The 22,310-nt window shown below is 43.0% G+C and overlaps 1 protein-coding gene across 1 annotated transcript in view; it reads left to right on the plus strand.

Annotated features, from left to right (window-relative positions):
- The first annotated feature begins 301 nt into the window (after positions 1–301).
- SPRED2 (sprouty related EVH1 domain containing 2) overlaps positions 302–22,310 on the plus strand; it is a 180,884-nt gene continuing 158,875 nt past the window's right edge. The window contains exon 1 of the mRNA XM_043987882.1: positions 302–1,045. Within this exon, the coding sequence (XP_043843817.1) occupies positions 1,020–1,045 (26 nt within the window). The 5' untranslated portion in view covers positions 302–1,019. The remainder of the gene's footprint in view (positions 1,046–22,310) is intronic.

The raw sequence follows: 22,310 nt of genomic DNA on the forward strand, positions 1-22,310 counted from the left end.
AGCTAAAAACCCGGAGCATGGGAGAGGTTGGGGCTAGACTAAGAGAGGCGCCAGTGGAAACAACTCCACTATCCACTCCGCAGCTCCTCCAGTAGGGAGAGGGGGGAGTAAGCTGGACATGCCCAGTGGGGTTGGGCAAAGTTTTTTTTTTCTTTCTTTTTTTTCCTTCTCTGCTTCTCTCTCTCTCTCTCTCTCTTTTTTTTTTTTGGTCGCAAGTAGGAAGCTTTTTGCACTCCACCACCTCTGGCCGCTGGGAAGACGTCATCGCTTCCGCCCTACTTCCTCCTCCTGTTGGCGGTGGTGAGAATCCAATATGGAGTAAAACGGAGGAGGAGTAGGGAGATGGGGCTCGGACGGGGCGCCCAGCACCGCCTCCTAGGCGCGCCTCCCCTCGCGGCGGACCGCTCCCCGGGACAGTGATTGGTCCAGCTTCTCCTACCCTGGGGGCGACCCCCCGCCCGGGACCCTGAGCCCCCTCCTCACTCCGGGCAGACCCCTTCACCTCCCCTCCTCTCCTCCCCACAGCAGTTCTCTTCCACTCCTCTCGCTTGGCTGCTTGTTTTTCTTGTCTTCGTCCCCTCCCCCTCTTCTCGTCCTCCTCCCCCCCCAACCCAAATCTCTTCTCATTCCCCTCACTCTTGGTAACTGCACCTTCCGTGCTTCCCTTCGAAACCTTCCAGCCTCCTGCTTCAATCTCCCCTCCTTTTGCCACCAGACGCCAGTGTCTCCCACACTAACCCCCCATTTCAGCTCCCCTTTTCTCATTGCCTCCCCCCTTCTGCTTTTCCTCTCTACTCTTTTCCCTACCCCCCTAAAACCTCAGCACTTTGCTGCTGGCTACTTTAATTCACACCCTCCCAACTGTGCCCCCGTAATCCCCAACCCCTCTTCTCCTGTCTCCTCCCCCCTCCCAAATCAGGCGATCTCTCGAAATGTGAGGAAGGGGGGGGGTGGGTGGATGGGAAGATGAAGGGAACAGAGCTACCCGCTGCGGGGCATTCATCTAGGTGAACAAGAAAATGACCGAAGAAACACACCCAGACGAGTAAGTTTTTGCATTTCGGGGGCGGAGGAGGGTAAAAGAGGGGGTTCCTTGAGAAACTAATGTGGGGAAATGGAGGGTAGAAACACTGATGGGGGTAACTTCGTGGGGTTAAGTTTGTGATGTTGATGAATTGACTCCAGCTTGGAGAATTTCTGGTGTGAGATTTTTTCCCCCTCTTTTAATGGAGGGGGGGGGGGGGCTCGGGATAGCGCAGATAAGGTTGAAGTGGGGGTTTATCCCGAAAGCTTGAAGCAGGGGGCGATTCGCTGAAGCAGAGTGGAAGGAGTGGGGGAGACGAAGGAGCCCCCTCTCACTACTCGGCCCCGGGACGGAGAAAAGGGTGGTGGTAAGGAGGTGGGAGACTGTCCGCCTAATACCGAAGGGGGGGGGAGACAAGAGAGAGGAGAGGGAGAGGGAGAGAGGAGGAGGCGGAGGAGGGGTAGGAGGCAGAGGATTTGCAGAGGATGGTCGAGCATTTTCTTTGCTTGCCCCCCCTCACCCCCCAAGGCCCAAGGTCAGGGCATTGGTGGGGGAACACTTCTCCCCCTTTTTTCTCCTTAGATTACTGTGACTCACAAGAGGTCCCCTATACCTTTCGCTGCAGAAACGGGAAGCCTTTACACCACCTTTACCTTCCCTTCCCCACCCCACCCCCCCACACACCCTCTTTCTCCAACCGCTTCCCTCCGGCCCTCGTTGTTGTTGTTACTTCATTATTTTTAAGCCTTCATAGCTCCCCTCGGTGGCTCTTCGGGAGTCCGGTGATGCCCAATATCCGCCATTTCTTTTTCTTGAATCGCTCTCATTTGCATACCACATTTTCAGTTCATAAAAAACACACTAGAGAGAGGGGAGGAAGAGGGCTCCACCGCGATAGCAGCGGGTGGCATTTGTTGTACACACGGTCTCCCTGCCCTGGCCAGCCGGCATTTTATTGCAGCCCCAAGGGGGACGTTGTGTGTGTCTGGGTGTCGGTCTGTCTGTGGGTCAGTGCTTGTCTCTTCCTCTCTTGCTCCCCCCACCCCCCAAGCAATGTCTGGAGAAATGGAGGGAGAGGTTCCTTTGAGGTGGGGGTTAGAGGGAACTGTGCCCCGACTCAAGGGGAGTCACCTCTGCCCACCCTGGTTGTGTGTTCACATATACATGCAAGTGAGCCTAGTGTGTATGGGGGGGGGAGGGGGGCGCTGCGGGACACACACACACACACACACACACTGCTAGAACGGAGAATGTGAGGAATGATACATACCCGTAGGGGCGCAGACGGAGTTCTTTGGTGGGAACGATACTGTTGCACCGTGTCTGGGTGCCTGCAGTCTGGGGGAAGGCTTAGATCATTTGTTACAAGTTCCCCCCTCCCCCTCTCCTGACACTTTATTATCATTACTACTATTATTATTCCAAGTCCTGTGGGAGCGTGCAATTTCCAGACAATCCGTCTCGGTGTTAAGGTGACTGCTTTTGACTCCCCCCCCCCCCCTTCCTCCCACCCCTAAGGCATTTGCCAGCGCCGGTGTGACTGGGGTGGGGCCGGGTCTCCTGGTCTTTATGCGGGGGCTGGGCTCCTCGGTCTCTAGGTCTCCGGCCAGAGCCAGTTGCCTGGCTGTGGCTGCTAGGTACTCAGTAACTCTCCCTCCCACCTCCCACCTCACCTTTTTTGTGAATAAGACGATCCCTTTGTCACATGATTCCTCCCCCCCCTCCCAACACATTCATAAATCCAGTGCAAACCTTCAGCATCTTTCATTCAGAGCTGCCATTAACCTGGGTACCTCCTCTCTTCCCTACACCTTTTTCCCCCTCCCTTTCCTTGAGCTGCAGCAATTCGTTACCCGAACCAAATGACTGGGGGGGGGGGGGGGGGGGACGGACGGACGGGAATTGGGAGCTAAGGTGATAGCTATTGCCTGGGGCTCAGTTTCTTGGAGGGGGGGGGAACCTCAATTCTCCAAGAATTGGCTGGAGAGCCAAGCGGAGGGAAGTGACTCAGTTTTGTGCGACAGGATGGTTTGAAGGGGGAGGGAGATCTCATCATGCGGCAGGTGAAAGAATGTTAATCTGGCTCACCCCCACCCCCCCATTAAAAAAAAAACAAACCAGGACTTGCATTGGGGTTTTCTGTAAAAGCCACAGCAGATATTGGGAAGGGAGGTTAGGAACGAGTACAGAGTTATTAATATGGTGAATGAATGAACGAATGTTGCTCCACCCAAAGAAGCCTGCTTATTCCTTTTCCCCCATATGTTATTTTGTTTCGACTATGGGGGTCTAATGTTGGGAGGGGAGGCTTATCTTAGTTTGGATTATGGGAATTTTCTTTCTATTTATACATCACACAATATAATTTTGACTTGTTCCTCCGAAGACATCTTTTGCTTGGATTTTGTCCCAGCCGGTATTGGTTGTTCTGATTGTTTGGCCTTATCAGCCTGTAGTTTCTATTTTAGTTTTTGTTTTTGTTTTACTTTCAGGTGGTACTTTGAAATGTTAATAAAAAGGAAGTTGGATTTTTATGGCTGACTTATAGTGTGGGGAAGAAATGTCTGAATCTTACACCTGAGCCTGTCTTTTCCTTCATTTTAAACCTTACTGATAAAATGGCACGTTATAGAACAGAATGTATGCTAGGCAGTTAAGGACCTAAAAGCCCGAGGTTTGAGGATATATTCCTAACCTAATAGATGATTTCCAAATTCACATTTTTTTGGCACACTGAATTGTCGCACAGTTGAAGATTAGAATTAGAAAGTACACATTTTGGATTTATGTTGCTTCTTAGAATTTCATCATATCTAAAAAAAAATCTCTTGTAGCCTGTTGTAAAATGAAGATCTTAAAATATGATAGATGCTCATAAGACCATATTCTCCATTATAAATCTATATGCTGTGTAGCTAGATATTCATGTGAATCCTCTAATACTCATTTCTAACAGGGCCTGAATTTACTTGTAAAGAAATTGTGAAGATAAAAGTATTTCTTTACCCAGGATCAAGAAATTACTGGCAGCTCAGTTATTTGCATGAAGTGAAGAAGGTAAAAAGAATGGATAAAAATAGTTGTTCAACTCCATAATGAGAATTTTGACCTGTAAGTTTGATGATGATGTGAATAAGCTGAGGATCTGTTTCAAACAAGAACAACTAAATGATGCCCTACCAGGAAGGCAACCTGACTCAGGAATATGAGGAAATCACCTAGTTTCCTATATCTCTCCCTAACCAAACTCTTCTCTGCAACCTACTTTTTCCTGGGCATGGTTTTACAAGTTTGCCCTCACTAGTTGTGACCTTGCTTGGAGGAAGAGAAGCTTGGTGAGTGTCAGTGGAAGTTAATTTCAAAGAAAATGCAATGGTTAGTGGGAAGGACCAGGAAAGGACCTCTGTGGAAGCTAGGATTTAAGTTGTCTTGGGGGAAGCCAACAAGTGGAAACGAGTAGGGAGAGCATTCTAGGCATGAGAGGTAGCTATGAAAAGGTATGAACGCTGCAAGTATACTGGTGTCACTGTATGTGTAGAGGAATTGAGTGGAAGAAGACTGCAAAGACCCAGACTGTAAGGGACTTTAAATGCTAAACAAACATTTGTTCCTGGAGGTAATCTGAAGTATACTAACTGGGATAGGGAATGACTTGATGAGACCTGCCTTTTAGGAAAATCAACTTGGCCACACAGTGGTAGATGGATTGGAGTGGGGAAAGACTTGAAGGTAGGGAGACCAACCAGAAGGCTATTGTAATAGTCCAGGAATGAGATAATGAGGGCCAGAACTAGATTGGTGGCTCTATGAGTGGAGAGAATGGGATGTATATGGTAAATGTTCTAAAGGTAGAAATGTCAAGACGCGGCAACAGCTTGGATTTGTGGGGTGAGATTGAGGAATCAAGGATGACCCCAAGGTTTTGAGTCTAGGTGACTAGAACACTTGGGTATCAAAAGACTAGTGCCCTTAACAGTTATAAAGTAGTTGTTTTTTTTTAATGGAGGGTTTGAGAATTTGTTCAAGTTCTTATTTGGATATGTTAAGTTACAGGACATCCATTTGGAAATGTCTAGAAGACAGTTGTTGATCTGAGACTTTAGCTCAAGAAAGAAACAAGAGCTGGTAATATAGAGCTTAGTATAATCTATACAGTGATGATGATAGTACACATGGGATCTGATGAGATCATCAAGTAGAAGAGGACCCATAACAGGACCTTGAGGGACATCTATGGTCAATGGGTATGATCTGGCTGAAGATCCAGCAAAAGAGACCAGAAAAATCCATCAGAAAGATAAGAAGATAATCAGAGAACAATGTAAAAAACCATAGAGGCAAGAAAGTATTCAGGGGAAGAGGGTGATTGACAGTATCAAAGGCAGAAAGGTCAAGAAAGCTAAGAATTGAGAAAGGGCCATTAAATTTGTCAATTATGAGATCTTTGGTAACAGGAGAGAGCAGTTTCAGTTGAATGATAATGTTGGAAGCTACACAGCAATGATTTTAGAAGAGTGAGAGGAGAGGTAACAGAAGCCATTTTAGAAGGCTTTCTCAAGGAATTTACACAAGAAAAGGCGATAAAGGATGATAGTTATGATAGTTAATGGAAATTGTAGGATCAAGTTAGTCCTTTTTTTAAGCATAGGGAGATATGGGCCATAAGGAATCAGCCAATAGATAGTAAGAAATTTAAGATTATCAAGAGGATGAGGGTGATAGTGAGGACAATCTGTGGAGAAAGAAGGATTGGGATGACATCAAGGGTGCATGTTGAAGGGTTTGCTTTAGCAAGGAAAAGGGCCTCTTCATTTGATAAAGAAGTAAAGAAGGAAACACGTGATACAGGACAAGGGGGTGAATAGGGAGTGCACCGTCAAAGTATCAATTTTTATCAATTTAATTTTGTTTTTGAGAATTTTGTGACAGCCCTTGATAATTTAGGGACATTCCATTGGAAGATTTTTGAGGGTATGGATTGTGTCAAAATTTTGTATCTTCTGCAGGATTAGAACTGTGCTTTATGCCAGAAATATGAAACAGGATGCAGGAAAACTCAAAGTAAGCAGAATCAGATTAAAATGTAATTAGGGGGAAGCTAGTTGGCCGAAGTGGATAAAGCACCGGCCCTGGAGTCAGGAGGACCTGAATTCAAATCCAGCCTCAGACACTTAACACTTACTAGCTGTGTGACCTTAGGCAAGTCACTTAACCCCAATTGCCTCACCCCCAAAAATGTAATTGGGAAATATTTTTTTAAAGTATAATGCAACATAGGTAGTATTCATTTGTGGTTTTCTAAGTCAATATGCTATAGTCAGGGATCTGTTTCTATTTGAGTTTGACCCCCTTGCTCTACACACAGTAGGCAGTTAATAAAATTTTTAAAGAATTTGAATCTTAGAGGTTGATGGGAAGAATCAGAATTAGTTATCAGTGGATATATAGTATGGATCTTGAAGCTTATAGAATGTAAAATCCCGATATAGTTTGGTTAGTCAGTAAGGCAACTGTTAGTCTATTGCTCTGTCCTGGATTTATTAAAAAGGAATTGAAATTCATTGAGACAGACCAACTGTCTGCTCAGACTGGGCCATTCACTCATACCTAAGGTGTGACCCTAGGTCCAGTCTGGACCTCAGGTTTCCTTGGGCTGAGGAATAAACTTCATTTTGTCAGTTCAGACAACGAATCTATACATCAACAAGCATTTATTAAGTGCCTACTGTGTGCCATCATACTTGAGGACACAAAAACTACATTCAATGAGATTACAGTGGAAGACAACAAGTACATATGTAAGTAGATACTGAATAATATATGATCAATACAAAGTAATCAACTACAAGGTAGTTTGGGAGGGAGAGTGCTAATGGGTTTGTAGAATCAGGAAAAGATCCATGTAGAAAGTGACTAGAATCTCATCTTAAGGAAGAGAAGGATTCTGAGAAGGAGGGTGTGCTTTCCAGGACCAAAGCATGGCTGAGGCTGACCTGCCTTCATTCTCTTCCCTGCCCTGTTCCTCACTCCATATCTCTTTTCTAGGTAAGTCTCCATCCCTACTTTTCAGCTCCCTTTTGGGTATTGTCTTTCCCCCATTAAGATGTAAGCTCCAGGGCAGCTAGATGGTGCAATGGATAAAGCACTGGCCCTGGATTCAGGAGTACCTGAGTTCAAATCGGGTCTCAGACACTTGACACTTACTAGCTGTGTGACTCTGGGCAAGTCACTTAACCCTCATTGCCCTGCAAAAAAAAGAAAAAAAGATGTAAGCTCCTTCAATGCTGAGACTGTCTTTTTGACTTGTATTTGCATCCCTATCCCCTAGGATAGTTCCTGGCACATTGTAAGGGGCTTAATAAATGCTTGTTTCCTTCCTTTATCTGAGAACAGTAGGAAGCCCCTAGAACTTATTGAGTAGAAGAGGGACATGGACTTATACCGATGTTATCAAGCTCCAAAAAAACTGCATATGAACCCTCTTACAAGAAACTACCCAACATGCAAACCAGACCACCCATTTGTGGATTCATAACAGGTTGATATACTTTCAGTTGGTATCAAAGTAGATGGAAAGCTGAGTTTAAAAGTCAGAAAATTAGTTGGTGAGTAGGAAGTCAGACCCAAGAGAATTCTAAAATCTTGAGGGATATTTCATCAAGACTGTGATGGAGCTTAGAGAATTAGTTGTTTTTCCCTATGTACTGTTGTTGTTCAGTCGTGTCTGACTCTGTGACCCCAGTTGGGGTTTTCTTGGCAGAGATGCTGGAGTGGTTTGCCATTTCCTTCTCTAGCTTACTTTACAGATGACAAAACTGAGTCAAAGTGACTTGCCCACGGTCACATAGCTGGTAAGCATCTGAGGCTAGATTTGAACTCAGATCTTCTTGACTCCAGGCCCCTGGGCTGTGAATAGATCTACTTAACTGCTGGTCCCTATGAATACTGGCGACCATAAAGATATATACCTTATCTGTCAGATACCATCTATCTTTCTCTTGGACCATGAACAATTCTTATTCTTTGGTGTATCTTTTAAAAAAACCTCCACAACAACTTATATAAACAACCACCCTTAGATTATGGTATCAATCTACCAGATAGGTTGCATTTAATTGAAAACCATCATGATCCTTATTTCCTCCAATTTGCTGTTAGCATTTGGAAATACATTCTGGATATGTGGCAGGGATTTGGCCTTATTTAAATCTTTATCTCCCACAGTGGTGTGTGCGCAGTAGACACTGAGTAAATGATTGTTGAAGTTGAAGCTTGTTTCCCCTTAGCTAATTTGGGGGGTTGGTAGATCCCTCAGTGAAGTTTCTCAGAAGCCATTCAGGAGATCTTCAATCATCTCTTCAAGCAAGTCATTTAGTTTGCATTCTCAGCTTTGGCGTCACATGAGTACAGTTGACTGTCCTTGTCTCCAAAATCTAGAGGAATATCCTGTTTGGAGTTCATAGTCCTTGTCTCTCTCACCCCCTCTCCTGAATACCCCCCTCCATGGACTCACTGCATAGGAGTTGGTAACAGTAAGGCTGACTGTACAGAATTGAAATAATTGTTCTGTTAACCATAGAATCATAGACTTTTGGAGATAAAACAGGAGACCTTAACATTGACCAATCTTCATTTTCCTTTTTTTTTTTGAGGGGGCAATGAGGGTTAAGTGATTTGCCCAGGGTCACACAGCTAGTAGGTGTCAAGTGTCTGAGGCCAGATTTGAACTTAGGCCCTCCCGAATCCAGGGCCGGTGCTTCATCCTCTGCACCACCTAGCTGCCCCCTCAGTCTTCATTTTTCCAATGAAAAAATGGAAGTGTGAATAGTGCATTACTTGTCTAAAGTCTTGAAGCTGTTGTTTTGGGGGGTCAGGGAGAGAGGGGTCAATGCTTTTTTTTTTCCTAAGGAACATGACTTGGAAATTGGTGGGGCAAGAAGAGAAGAAAATAACATTTCTTTAGGATCTCCTTTGTACCAGGCTCCGTGGGAAGGACAAATACTGAAGCCGAAGTTTAAATACTTTGGCCACATGATGAGAAGACAGGACTCATGGAAAAATACTCTGATGTTGGGAAAGATCGAAGGCAATAGGAGAAGGGGATGCCAGAAGATGAGATGGATAGATGGTGTCATGCTAGCAACAAACGAGTTTGGGAGATAGTGAGGACAGAAGAGCCTGCTGTGCTATGGTCTGAGGGGTCACGAAGAGTCAGCCTGAACAACAACAGTGTTCAGGGGGCTGTGGTGCTAAACACTAGGGATACAAAAAGAGACAAAATCCCAGCCCGAAGGGAGAGCTTACAATCTAAGGGTAGAGGAGGAGAGACAGCAAGCAAACCAATATGTACAAACTTTGTACAGGATAAATAGGGAATAATGTACAGAGGGAAGGTGCTTGAATTAAGGATTGGAAAAGACTTTCTGTAGAAGGTGAGATTTTAGGTGGGACTAGGAGGAAGCCGGGAGAGAGAGCATTCTAGGTATGGAGGATAGTCAGAGAAAAGTGCCAGCCCTGAGAGATGGGATGTCTTGCTGGATGAACAGTAAGAGATCAGTGCCACTAGATCAAAGAGGACTGAAAGGGTAGGGGGGGTCACTGCATTACGAACAACTTTGAATGCCAAATAGAGGATTTTTTATTTGATCCTGGAGGTGATAGGGGGTTACTGGAGATCACTGGGACTGTGGTTGGGGTGATGTGGTTGGACCTGCCCTTCAGGAAAGTCACTTTGGTAGCTGAATGGAGGATGGATTGGAGTGGGAAAGGACTTGAAGCAAGCAGAGTGACCAGTAGGCTATGGCAGTGGTCCACATAGGAGGTGATGTTGGCCTGCACCAGGGCGGTGGCAGTGTAAGAGGAGAGAAGGGGGTGTGCTCAAGAGGTGCTTTCAAGGATGAAATCAGGAGACCTTGTCAACTGATTTGATTTAGGAGGTGAGAGAAATGAGAAGTAGCGTGCCGCACCTAGGTTGTGAGTCTGGGGGACTGGGAGGATAATAGTACCCTCCATGGTAATACGGATGTTTGGAGGAGGGGAGAGGGTTTGGCAGAAAGGTAAGTTCACTTTTGGATATGTTGAGTTTAAGATGTTTACTGGACCCTTGATTTAAGTTATCTGAAAGTTTGAGATGTGAGACTGAAGGTCAGCAGAGGTATTAGGGTAGGATAAGTAGATGTAAGAAACTTTAGCATAGAGATGATAATAAAATTCTTGGGAGCTGATAAAATTACCAAGTGAAGTAGTATAGAGGGAGAAGAGAAGAGGACCCAGGACAGAACATGGTGGGACACCTATGATTAAAGGGCATGATCTGGATGAGGATCCAGAAAGAGAAACTGAGGAGAGGACTGATAGGTAAGAGAACCAGGAGAAAGTAGGATCTCAAAAACCCAAGAAGGAGAGTATCAAATAGAGGGTGATTTAAATAGTTTCAAAAGCTCTTACAGATATGATCTCCATGGATTCTCACAATAGCCAACAAAAAGTCCGTGACCCACACAGAAAGGTTACAAACTCCTACTCTAGAGGTCTTGACATTGGATGGATCCCAGAGTGTGGAGCATGTAGGTTTTTTTTTTTCTTTCTCTCGCACCAGATGACTGACCTAAATGGTGTTTTTTACCATGTATACCTTCATTTATTCTCCTCTCCTTCTTTATTGGTAATAGCCTGTCCAACATGATAAGGTGATAAGCAGCTTTAATACTTGAACTAATAAAACTTCTTAAATTATTGATTTAATTCTTTTTAACAACCACTTGGACCAGGCTAGCTGCCACCAAGCTTAACCCTAGTTACTATATGGAACTTTTCTGTAAAGAGTAAAGGATCCTAGAAGTCTTTCATCATAAATTATCCCATTCTGGTGATTATGGCTCATAGATTTCTGAGCTGGAAGGTCATCTGGGCCAGCCCCCATCATTTTAATGGATGAGATTGAGACCCCAAGAGTTTAGATGATTTACCCAAGTCTCCCACAAGGGCCCTGGATCCAAATCCCTTTCCACAATACCACGAGGAATTTATAGTCCCTGTGTCTCCCCGGCCCCCCCCCCCCCAGGGTCACACAGCTAGTAAGTGTCGAGTGTCTGAGGTCAGATTTGAACTCAGGTCCTCCTGAATCCAGGGTCGGTGCTTTGTCCACTACATCACCTAGCTGCCCCCCTGCCTTATGTCTTAACAGAGAATGACTGACTTTCTGGGACTGAAAACACCAGTGTTTGGGTTTTCAGTTCCATGTTTTGGGCCCTGGAATATTACTGGACTTAATGTGAGAGCTTACTATCTCTAGAATGAAGGAAGGCATACTGCAAAGTGTTTTGGTTTTTTATTGCTAGTATCCTGTTTCTTTTGGGGGATAAATCCTATGCTGATGTACTAGTTTATTCTTATAGATTTCTCCTCTAAATTATAAAATAGAATCAGCATTTCAAAAAGGGGTGTTAACTAGAAAAAATTGTTGTTAATTTTGGAAGGATACCAAAAAGGTAAAGCTATGTTATGTTATGTTAGGAAGAAAAGGAAATAATTATACTGGAACCTTGTTAATACATTGTTAATAGATTGAACATTCATATCTTGAAGGTTGAGGACAGGACAGCTGTATATGGAAGCTTTAGCATATTCTGATAACTTCTCAAGAAGGGATAGAATAGTTTCCCTTTTTTTTCCCCCTTTCTTTTGGCAGTGGGGTTAAGTGATTTGTCCAGGGTCACATAGCCATTGAGTGTCTGAGCTGGATTTGAACTCAGGTCCTCCTGACTACAGGGCAGATGCTCTATCCACTGTGCCAAGCAGCTGCCCCAAATAGTTTCTTTGTTGGATGAACTTTTATGGTGCTCACTTCCTTTTTTTTTTTTTTTTTGACTTTTGCAATGATCAGAAAAATGCATGTTCCTAAGACATCTGACTTAATACCAAATGTGCAAAATGCTTAATGATTTTTAAAGTTTTATTAAGAATTTTTAAAAAGGAACCTTTTACTACTTATTGCCTACTTGACTTGAACAATGTACTTAACCTTTGTGGGCCTCAGTTTCCTTTACTATTAAAAAATATGTATTTTAAAGGAAGTATGAGAATAGATGACCCTGGAGTCTCTTCTAGTTCTCAATATACTTTTTCTTCCATTTCAGATCGAATCATAGAATTCTTGTATAGCTTCCTTTGAAAGCGAAAAAGAGAATAGCTTTATTTTAATTCTCTATTTTAGTGTTAGTGAATGAAGAAACCATATACACATGAATGTAGTTTTTGAAATTTTGATTCAATTTCCTTATACCATTTAAAACATTATTTTAAACCGAATAATTTCATACTTATCAGTATTCTCCCTGCCACTTAAAGGGTGTAATACTGAAGCTTGATAGTCTCATATTTTCCTTCACAGAGTAAAATATTTCCATTTTTTCTTCGTCTGGTAAAGCATGACTCATTTTTGAAACATCTACATAATTATTGTACACTGTTAATAATCGCATCCGGTCCAGAAATGTGTGGATTGAATTTTTCTAAATTCACAGGATCTAAAGCACATTTAATATTTTAGACATGGGAAAGACCTTAGGAATCTTAGGGTTTACAAATGAGAGTCATTGTTGGATAGTGGATAGAGAGCTGAATTGTAGACAGGAAAAGTGGGGTTCATATATCTGGAAACATCTAATTACTGTATTCAACAAATCAGTCACTTAACCTCTGAGAGTCTCAATTTCTTCATCTGTCCAATAAGGGGATTGGACCAAACCTCTGAAGTTCCTTCCAGCTCTATATTTATGATCTTATGAAGCAATGTATTTCAGGTTCAGAGAGCTGAAATGGCTTGCCAGATTCATGTAGGTAGTAAGGGGCAGAACTGGGATTTGAACTCATCTTCAAAAGAGAAATTGTGATCTCTGGCTCTTTACCACTTTTTCTACTCTGCCTCACCCTCCCTACCTAACTGTGCCTTTCACCTTACCAACAATGCCTGTCCTCTCACCCCCCTGCCCTTGGCTTCTTTACCTATCCAAAGGTTGCCTAAACTTTAAGGTTTCACTCATGAGCCATTTCCTCTATAAAGGAAGTGATTTCTGTAATTTTCACTGATCTCTCCATTGTCAGAAATCTTAAGACACTTTACCAGAAACATAACTTTCCATTGTCCTGTTAATTAATAGTTCATAAGCATGAAACAACCTTCCCAACAAAACTACTCTACTTTTTTTTTTTTTGGCAGGGCAATGAGGGTTAAGTGACTTGCCCAGGGTCACACAGCTAGTTAAGTGTTAAGTGTCTGAGGCTGGATTTGAACTCAGGTTCTCCTGAATCCAAGGCCCGTGCTTTATCCATTACGTCACCTAGCTGCCCCTAAACTACTCTACTTTTGAGGGTAAAGATTATGTATTTTTTCTTTGTACTCCTCACAACACCTAGCACACAAGTTGGTTACTTTCATTAAATTGTACACCAGCACAGTCCAAGGAAGGCGGGGAGAGTAGTGTGATCCCATTGGTGAGATGGAAAAAGAATCAAGACCTCTGGATCAGTTGTTTTTGGGGTGCTGTCCTAATGTTAGAGGGACTTCCAAATACCACTAGCCCCAAGTCCATGTGAGGGTGATTCAGGTTTAAACAAACCATTATCTCAGGGCTGTGCAGATGATTCTCCATCATTGAGTATTCAGGCCCTGGTTTTTTCATGACCCCTGGCCAGTCTGACTTTGACTTTTTTTTTGGTGGGGCAATGAGGATTAAGTGACTTGCCCAGGGTCACCCAGCTAGAAAGTATCAAGTGTCTGAGGTGGGATTTGAACTCAGGTCCTCCTGAATCCAGGGCTGGTGCTTTATCCACTGTGCCACCTAGCTGCCCCTCCAAGTCTGACTTTAAACAGAAGAAAAACTCAATTCTAGTGAGGAAGAAATCAGTAGCCAGAATGAGGTGCAATATTACCTGGTGTTCCCCCTTCACAAACCACCAAGAAAAGGACTGCACTTACAAGTGAATAGAAAAGTAATTCGAATTTTGTGTTTGTATGAGTGTTCTATAGTGACACCTCATTTATTTTGCAGAGGTAGTGACAGGGAATGAGTCCAGTGGGTGGGACTTTTCCAGTTAGCTGGCATTTGCTCCTCAAAATGCAAAGTGCCTGAAGAATTCTGGGATTTCTTTGAGATTTCTGCCGTCAGCGCTGATCTGGGTCTCTCATGCAAGTCTGTAAGAATTTACTCTCAGGTGGCCAACCTGGTGATGTGTGGGTCCCTGAACTTACTTTCACTTGGCTAGGGCAAGTCCTCAGACTGCAGTTGGGACGTTGAGCTCTTCCCACTTCTTAGGGAGGCTCTGGCAAAGCTTGAGCTGAACTAGCAATGGACCATTGAGGGTCCATTGTCACCACTTCTACAGTAAGCTAAGAACTCAGAGTAGGACTCGAGAAGGGGTTCAGTTTTCCCAAATAATTGAAACCATTTTTGAGCAAAACATTTCCAAAATATGACATCTTTCCTGTTTTCTCTTAAGTGGAGGATGGGGACTGAACCACAGTTAGATATCATTAGTATAAAGAAGTCCTGGATACTCAGTCTATACCTTTTCTGCCACTTAGAGTCTCAGAAAAAAGTTGCCTGTAGGACTGAGATGTGAAGTCATAAAGCCTTTATTATTCACTTGCTAATTGACAGGCTGTGCTAAGCACTGGGGATACAAAGACAGCCCCTGCTTTCAAGGAGCCCACAGACTTCATGAAGGATACAGCAGGCAGGCAACCATTCATAAATAAGATAGGTTGTAGATAATCACAGAGGGGGATAGATAGCACTAGTGTTTAGAAAGTGGGATTTTAGCTGAGACTTGAAGGAACCAGGGAATCCAGAAGATAAAGATGAACATTTCAGGCAGGAGGAAAAGTGAAAATTCCTGGAATCTGGAGAGAGATTGACTTATTCAAGGAACAGCAAGGAATCCAGTTACAAGGGTGTAGAGTGTGTGGAGGAGAGTAACCAGTAAGAAGACGGAGAAAGGGTCCAAAGGCGTCAAGTTATGACAGGGTCACGCAGGCAAGATGTGCCAGTGGTAGGGCTTTGAATCCATTTCTTCCTGACTCTCAGGCTGGCTCTCCATCCACAATATGGGTCTACCTTTCCAAATAGACTATACTCAACATAACAGGATTATTAAATAGGGTCGTTGTTATTATGAGTTGCAGTTATTGTATTGTGCTGAAATAGAATAGGAACTGTTGAAATGGCTTTTTGCATCTGTATGGTGTGATCCCAGATAATTGTGCTCCCCCCCCCCCACCAGTCTCCTTATAGGGTTCACTGTCATTTCTGCTGGTAACTGAATCCCAGTCTTTTAGCAGACACTTCCCCTTGTAACCTGTTGTTTTTAAATTGCTGGTGGTTTGAGAAATTCTAACCAACCCTATTGGAATTGTATCTAAAATAAGAGTTAGTCACTGACTCTGAGCAAGGGTCCAAGAAGCTTTTTCTAGGTTAAGTGCATGAATTTTAGAGACAGCTATTTTGGCTGCTCAGAGGCATTTAAAAATGTTCATTTCTTGGCTATGTCTCTCATAGTTGAGGTTGCCTGGATATGTGATGAGTAAGGTGTTATTATAATCATTTAGTTAAGGAAGACATAATAAAGACAGATATAAAATTGTGCCAAAGTGTTTTGCCTAAACCATTGAGTCCTGTTGGTTTTATTCCCAAGGAGCTCACATTCTAAGGGAAAAGCAACATGGACAAGGAAGATATATACAAAATGGATGGAGAGCCAGCCTGAGAGCTGAGATATATACAGAATGGATGGGAGGTAATTTTAGAAGAGGGAAAGGCACTAGCAGCTGGTCTAAGAGAAGGCTAAGACATTTTAGATTGTGGGCTCAGATGGTTTTTAAAAAAAAGTCTGGTAGGTCTTGAGCTGAACCTCAGTGGATGAATTACATCAAAATAAACCGTGGGAAGGCATAACCTGACTGTAGCTATTAAACTTGGGATCATAGGATTTAAAACTGGAGGGGATCATAAGTCCAGTGTCCTTTTTTTCCAAATGATGAAACTGTAGCTAAGAGTGATTAAAGGACTTGACCTAAGTCACAAAGGTATTAAGTGAGATCATCCATTGACCAAGAGCTTGAAAGGGATCTTAGAAATTGTACAATCCCGTCCTCTCATTTTATAGGTTAGGTAATCGAGACCAAGTAAGTAGATCACACTTGCTCAAGGTCACATGTCAGTAAGGAACAGAACAAAGGCTCAATCGAGGGAAGCAGGGTTAGATTGGGACTCAAAGGATGTGGCCCTCATCGGATCGGATCTTATGTCATTCTAATTCCAAATTCAATACATGTTCTTTATATATTGATGCCTTCTCTCTTTCATCCCCCCAAGAATTGGAGTCTCAGGTTCTCAGTTCCAAACCAAGCCTGAAGAAGTGCTGTTAGCTGAGTTATTTCTGGGCTTCTAAAGTTATTAGCTTGGTCTTGTCTTTAACTAAAATGAGTAACATGTCACATAAAAAAGTATGGGGGGGGCAGCTAGATGGCGCAGTGGATAAGCACCGGCCCTGGATTCAGGAGTACCTGAGTTCAAATCCGGCCTCAGACACTTACTAGCTGTGTGACCCTGGGCAAGTCACTTAACCCCAATTGCCTCACCAAAAAGAAAGAAAGAAAGAAAGAAAAAAGAAAAAAAAAGTATGGGGGGCAGCTAGGTGGCACAGTGGATAAAGCACTGGCCCTGAAGTCAGGAGAACTTTGAGTTCAAATCTGGCCTCAGATACTTGACACTTACTAGCTGTGTGAACCTGGGCAAGTCACTTAACCCCCATTGCCCCACCTTAAAAAAAACCCCAAAGTGTGGAAAGTCATCCATTCAATTCAGTAAACATTTATTAAGTGCCTCCTATGGGCTAGGCACTCTACAAAAAGGGATGAAAGACAGTCCAAAGAGCAGGAGGAGATGACATGCAAACAAATACATACAAATCAAGCTATGTGCAGGTTAAATAGGAAGTAATTAACAGAGGAAACACTGGAATTAAGAGGGATTGGGGAAGGCTTTCCTGTTGGAGGTGGGGACTTAGAAGGAAGCCAGAGAGGTTAGTAGAGTGGAGGAGGGGAGAGCATTCTGGACACGAGGGACAGCCAGAGAGAGTGCCCAAAGCCAAAAGATAGGGTGTCTTGTTTGTGGAACAGCCACGAGGCTGATGTCGCTGGATCAGAAGAGTTTGTGTTGGGGAATTAGGTGGAAGAGAACTGGCAATGTAGGGAGAGCTGCATTATGAAGGGCTCTGAATGCTAACTGAGCATTTTGCATTTGCACCTGGAGACAATAGGAAGCCCCTGGAATTTACTGGGTAGGGACACCAATGCCAGGGTTGAGCTTAGTTAATTCTGATGACCAACCAGGCCACTGCTGTTAATTTCTCTTTAGACAAGCAGCACTTGAATGATTCCTCGGCATTAGGTTTTTCTTAGGTGCAAACCAGCATAAAAGCTAGGAGGAGCGCATGGACTTTGTTGCATGTTCAGGTGAGCTCTGAAATGGAGGCCAAGAACTGCCTCAGGGTGTATTAAAAACTTAGGAAAGTAGTGGAGGAGGAGAGGAGTGTGTTGATGGAAAAGACTTGTGTTGGCCTAATGTCAAACACAAACCTTCTGTTGCAACTGTTTTCCAGGAACTCCTGGTCCTAAATGGATATTTAGCTTTGCAGGTGAATCTCATGTGATCTTTTCCATTTCAATTATGGACATACTTAATTCTTGCACATTGGGCATTTGCAAAGTCCCCATCCTTCTTGGGGTCGGTGCAATAGTTTTTCTCAAAAGCTAAAAATCAGACTACATCGGATGCTCCTTAAAAGAACCTTTGAACACTTTCTAGTACATTCTCACCTTGGTGAAAACAGAGCTAAGTCTGGAAAAAGCATTGTAGCTGTGAATGTGCTTTACTGATGTCAGAAACCAGGCCATTTGAGTAGTCTCTGTCTGTCCATCCATCCAGCTTTGAGAATCTGTTTGGGGTATGGCAGTTGAATGGCATGTTTATTTTCCTGTTTCAATGATGGGGGGGGGCAACAGGAAGGGGGATCTCTGACGATATGTCTATTCTTTATACCGCTGAAGTTTCCCCTGAGTGCCGGAAAGGAATGTTGATAAATCAGTGCTTTGTTGCTCACCTCTACTTGGAAATTAGAGGAAATGGGGACAATCGGCAAACATTTATTAAGCACCTATTACATGCCAGACACTGTGTTAACCGCTAGGGATACCAAGAAAGTCATACAGTCCCTGCTCTCAAGTTGCTCACAGTCTGACGGGGGAAGACATTTGGACAATTAGGTCCAATGGCAGTAAAACCAGTTAATACTGAGCAAACTTATATTTGCTGCTAATTTGTCTAGTTTCTACTTTGATCAAAATGTTTGGTGTGATGTTAAGGATTTTAATTAGATTTTATTCCTCTTTACATGTGCTTATTTTGGTAATAGTGATTAAGTTTAGGATTTTTAAAGTGGAAGAACTCAAAAAATGTCTTTCTGGCTGAACAGACACATCTTGAAACATTTGCGGTTCTGAAGACTGCATAATTATCACAAAGGGTTTCATAGAATCTAGACCTGGAAAGACCTTTGACACCATCTATTTTGGGGGTTCTTGGAATCTGTGAGTGTGGTTATTTTTAAAAAATATTTATGTGAACTATATCTTCACATGATTGGTTTCCTTTGTAATGCTATTTATTTTATTTTATTCATTATAAAACACTGTTTTAAAAGGAGTTCACGAGAATGACCAAGGGACACACACACACACACACACACACACACACACACACACACGGTTGAGAAATCTTGGTTGAAATGATGCTTATAGTTTGAAAACCAATATATTTACTTGTTGTAAACCATCTACTTGTTGTTTTTCTCCTAACTCCTACCCCATTCCCTGTTTCCTCCTCCAAATTAGGGGGAAAAAATAGTAATACCTCATGCCCCATGTTTCAGATCTTGTATCAGTTTTGGTGGGGCGGGGGAATGGGTAGAAAAAGGCATAGAGGAAGTTCTAGTGAGTACATCCTCAGAGAGATCAAATAGCCCCAGATAAGTAAAACCCAGGAACTAAACTATGTGTGAAATGTCTCTTGCAGTCAAGCCCCATTCTGCATTTCCAAACAAATTTATTCCTACGGAAGGCTTGCAGCCCTGGGAAGCATGCATACTCAACCCTAGAAGAAATCACAGGAAGTAATTAAACAGAAAAGGTCAAAGAATGAGGAAGTGGTTGTGTTTCTGATGCGAATAGCATTGTTGTTACTTGAGATCTAGATGGGAATGTTTAAGTCTCTTGGAATGTGGCTGCTCCTGGGCTTTGATTGTATTTAAATTACAGTCCTTTTAGTTTATATTCCCAGACATCAATCTAGTTAGGAAATGAATTGCTTTTAGTTCTTATCAGGAATCCCACACATGCCTAGCACTAGTCTACTGAGGGAGAGTTCCTTACATTCTGGCAAATTACACTTGAAAACTATTGAGATTCCTTTTTCTGTGTGTGTGTGTGTGTGTGTGTGTGTGTGTGTGTGTGTGTGTGTGTGTTTAGTGAGGCAATTGGGGTTAAGTGACTTCCCCAGGGTCACACAGCTAGTAAGTGTTAAGTGTCTGAGGCCGGATTTGAACTCAGGTACTCCTGACTCCAGGGCCGGTGCTCTATCCACTGTGCCATCTAGCTGCCCCCCCCCCCATATTTCCTTTTTCTTTTAATTAAACTCCTTAACTTGATAGGGTTAAGGTACTTGGATAAAGACTGGGGCTATGATTTCTTTGGTTTAGGGGACTCCCAAATTAGGAGAGTTGCTCCTAATCAGCAATTTCTAGGTTTAGAGATTTGCTAAGGGGAAGGAACTGGAAGTGACTTGCCCAGGGTCATGCAGCCAGTATGTTTCAAAGGCAGATCTTAAATCTATGTTTTCCTGGCTTCTGGGCCAGAAGTTTAACACCATGCTGCTTCTTTATTTAACATAATAGATTTTTAAAATTGGGATAATAATGGAATATTAGCATGCATATGAATCCACATGGTTTACCCACATTTAAATGAGTTAATAAACAGATGAACTTTTCAGTGTATGCCTAATGCTACCAGGAATAATGGGGGGATGTATGAATGCAAATTTCATTTTAAATGTATATATAGGTTTTAAGAATTATTACTGATATATATAAAGAGACTAGAATACGAATAGCTACATTTCTTTTTGAGCCCAAAGTACCAGGAAAGCTGAGTAGTCAAGAGAGCTTTTATTCTAAAAAAAAAAAAAGGAAATAAAATCTAAAAATGCAAATTATGGGGCAGCACCGGTCCTGGATTCAGGAGGACCTGAGTTCAAATTCGACCTCAGACACTTGACATTTACTAGCTGTGTGATGCTGGGCAAGTCACAAAAAATTAAATTTAATTAAAAAAATAAAAATACAAATTATGTCAAGGTAAACCAGTTAGATAAGGCTACTTAAGTCAAATTGGGTGGTGGCTACTCTGCAAAATCTTTAATTACCCTAGATGTATTGTAATTTTTGTCCATTGTGGCTCTAAAGCTTATTATTTTCCTTAAGGGAGTTACCTTAAAACAGTTTTTAAAAGATTTTTTTGGGGGGGGGGTTGTGGCAATTGGGGTTAAGTGACTTGTCCAGGGTCACACAGCTAGTAAGTGTAAAGGGTCTGAGTCTGGATTTGAACTCAGGTCCTCCAGAATCCAGGGCCGGTGCTCTATCCATTAAGCCACCCAACTGCCCCATTAAAACAGTTTTTAAAGACCCCCTTCAATATGATAGTTACAGTTTTCTACTGTGGTATGAGTACTTGCTAAACCACATTAAAACCTAGAAGGAACGTGAATATGTTCACCTATTTGGCCCATTTCAGGCAGAAGGCATTTATTAAATGCTAACTATATGCCAAGCCCAGTACTAAATAATGGGGATTAAAAAAAAAAGTTAAAAGTATGATCCTTGCCATCAGGGGGGACATACACATGATGTATACAGAGAAGGAAAGTGATTGGTTTCAGGGGAAGGCTCCAGTAGCTGGGGAAACCTAGAAAGGCCTCCTGCAGATGGTGGGATGTGAGCTTTGTTTTGAAGGAAGCTGAGGTAAGGAAGGGGAGAACCTTCCCAGGTATGGAGAACAGCCAATGCAAGACCTAGAATGTGAAGATGAGTGTGGTGTGTGGCCAACAGTTAAAAGGTTTCTTTAGCTGGACCCTAGAGGTTACCCAGGGCTGTAAAAGATAAGAACACTGCCCAGGTAGGAAGAGGCCAAGTGCCAGAGAACTTGATATTTGATACTGGAGGTAATAGGGAGTGATTAAAGCTGGTTGAGTAGCCAGGTGATGTGATCAGGCCTACACATTGGAATGGCACTTTGGAAGTCAAATTGGAACAGAGACTTGAAGCAGGGACACCTATCACCAGTTGGTGAGATAGTATAGAGAAAAAAGAGAAGGGTGCCCAGGGCAGAGTACATAGGCATGGCATGAATGAAGAACCCAAAAAGATTTATAAGGAGTGGTCAGAGAGCTAGAAGGATAGCCAGGAGAGAGCAGTGTTGGGAAAACCCAAAGAAAGGAGAGAGCATCCAAGGGGATCGGCAGCATCAGATGCTGCATGGAATTCAAAAAAGGATGAGGATTGGGAAAAGACCAGTTGATTTGACAAGGAAGACATCATTTGGAGAGAGCAGTTTAAGTTGAATGACAAAGTAGGAAGCCACATTGAAGAGGATTTAGAAGAGAGTGAGAGGTTAGCAAGCGGAGAAGCTGCTGAGAATTGGAGGTGAAATAGTGGGTGATTGCTAGGGGGAGATCATTGGATCAGTCGAAGGTTTTATAAGTATGGGGGAGACATGAATTTGTAGGAAACAGGGAGTAAATAGGGAGAGATTGAAGATAAAAGAGAATAGGAATGATAGTGGAGGTAATCAGGAAAAGACAGGATAGGATGGAGTCAAGGAGGCATGTAGTCCTTCATGCCTCCATGACAAGGAAGACTACTACATCCTTTGAGAAAGATGCGGAGGAGGATATAGTGGGGAAGATGTGTTAGTGTTGTGAGTAAGAATGGGGGGAAACGGGAGCTCCTGGGGAATGACCTGATTTGGGGGGAGGATAAAGTATGAGTGGAAGTCCTCAGCTGTGAGAGGGGAGTGAGGGGTTGCTTTCGGTGGCTTGAAGAGAGATGAGACCATCTGGAACTGTCTCTGTGGAGCGTGGGATATGAATCAGTTAGAAACATTCGGAATAAT

Source organism: Dromiciops gliroides, chromosome 2, assembly GCF_019393635.1.
Source record: "Dromiciops gliroides isolate mDroGli1 chromosome 2, mDroGli1.pri, whole genome shotgun sequence".
Classification (NCBI taxonomy): Eukaryota; Metazoa; Chordata; class Mammalia; order Microbiotheria; family Microbiotheriidae; genus Dromiciops; species Dromiciops gliroides.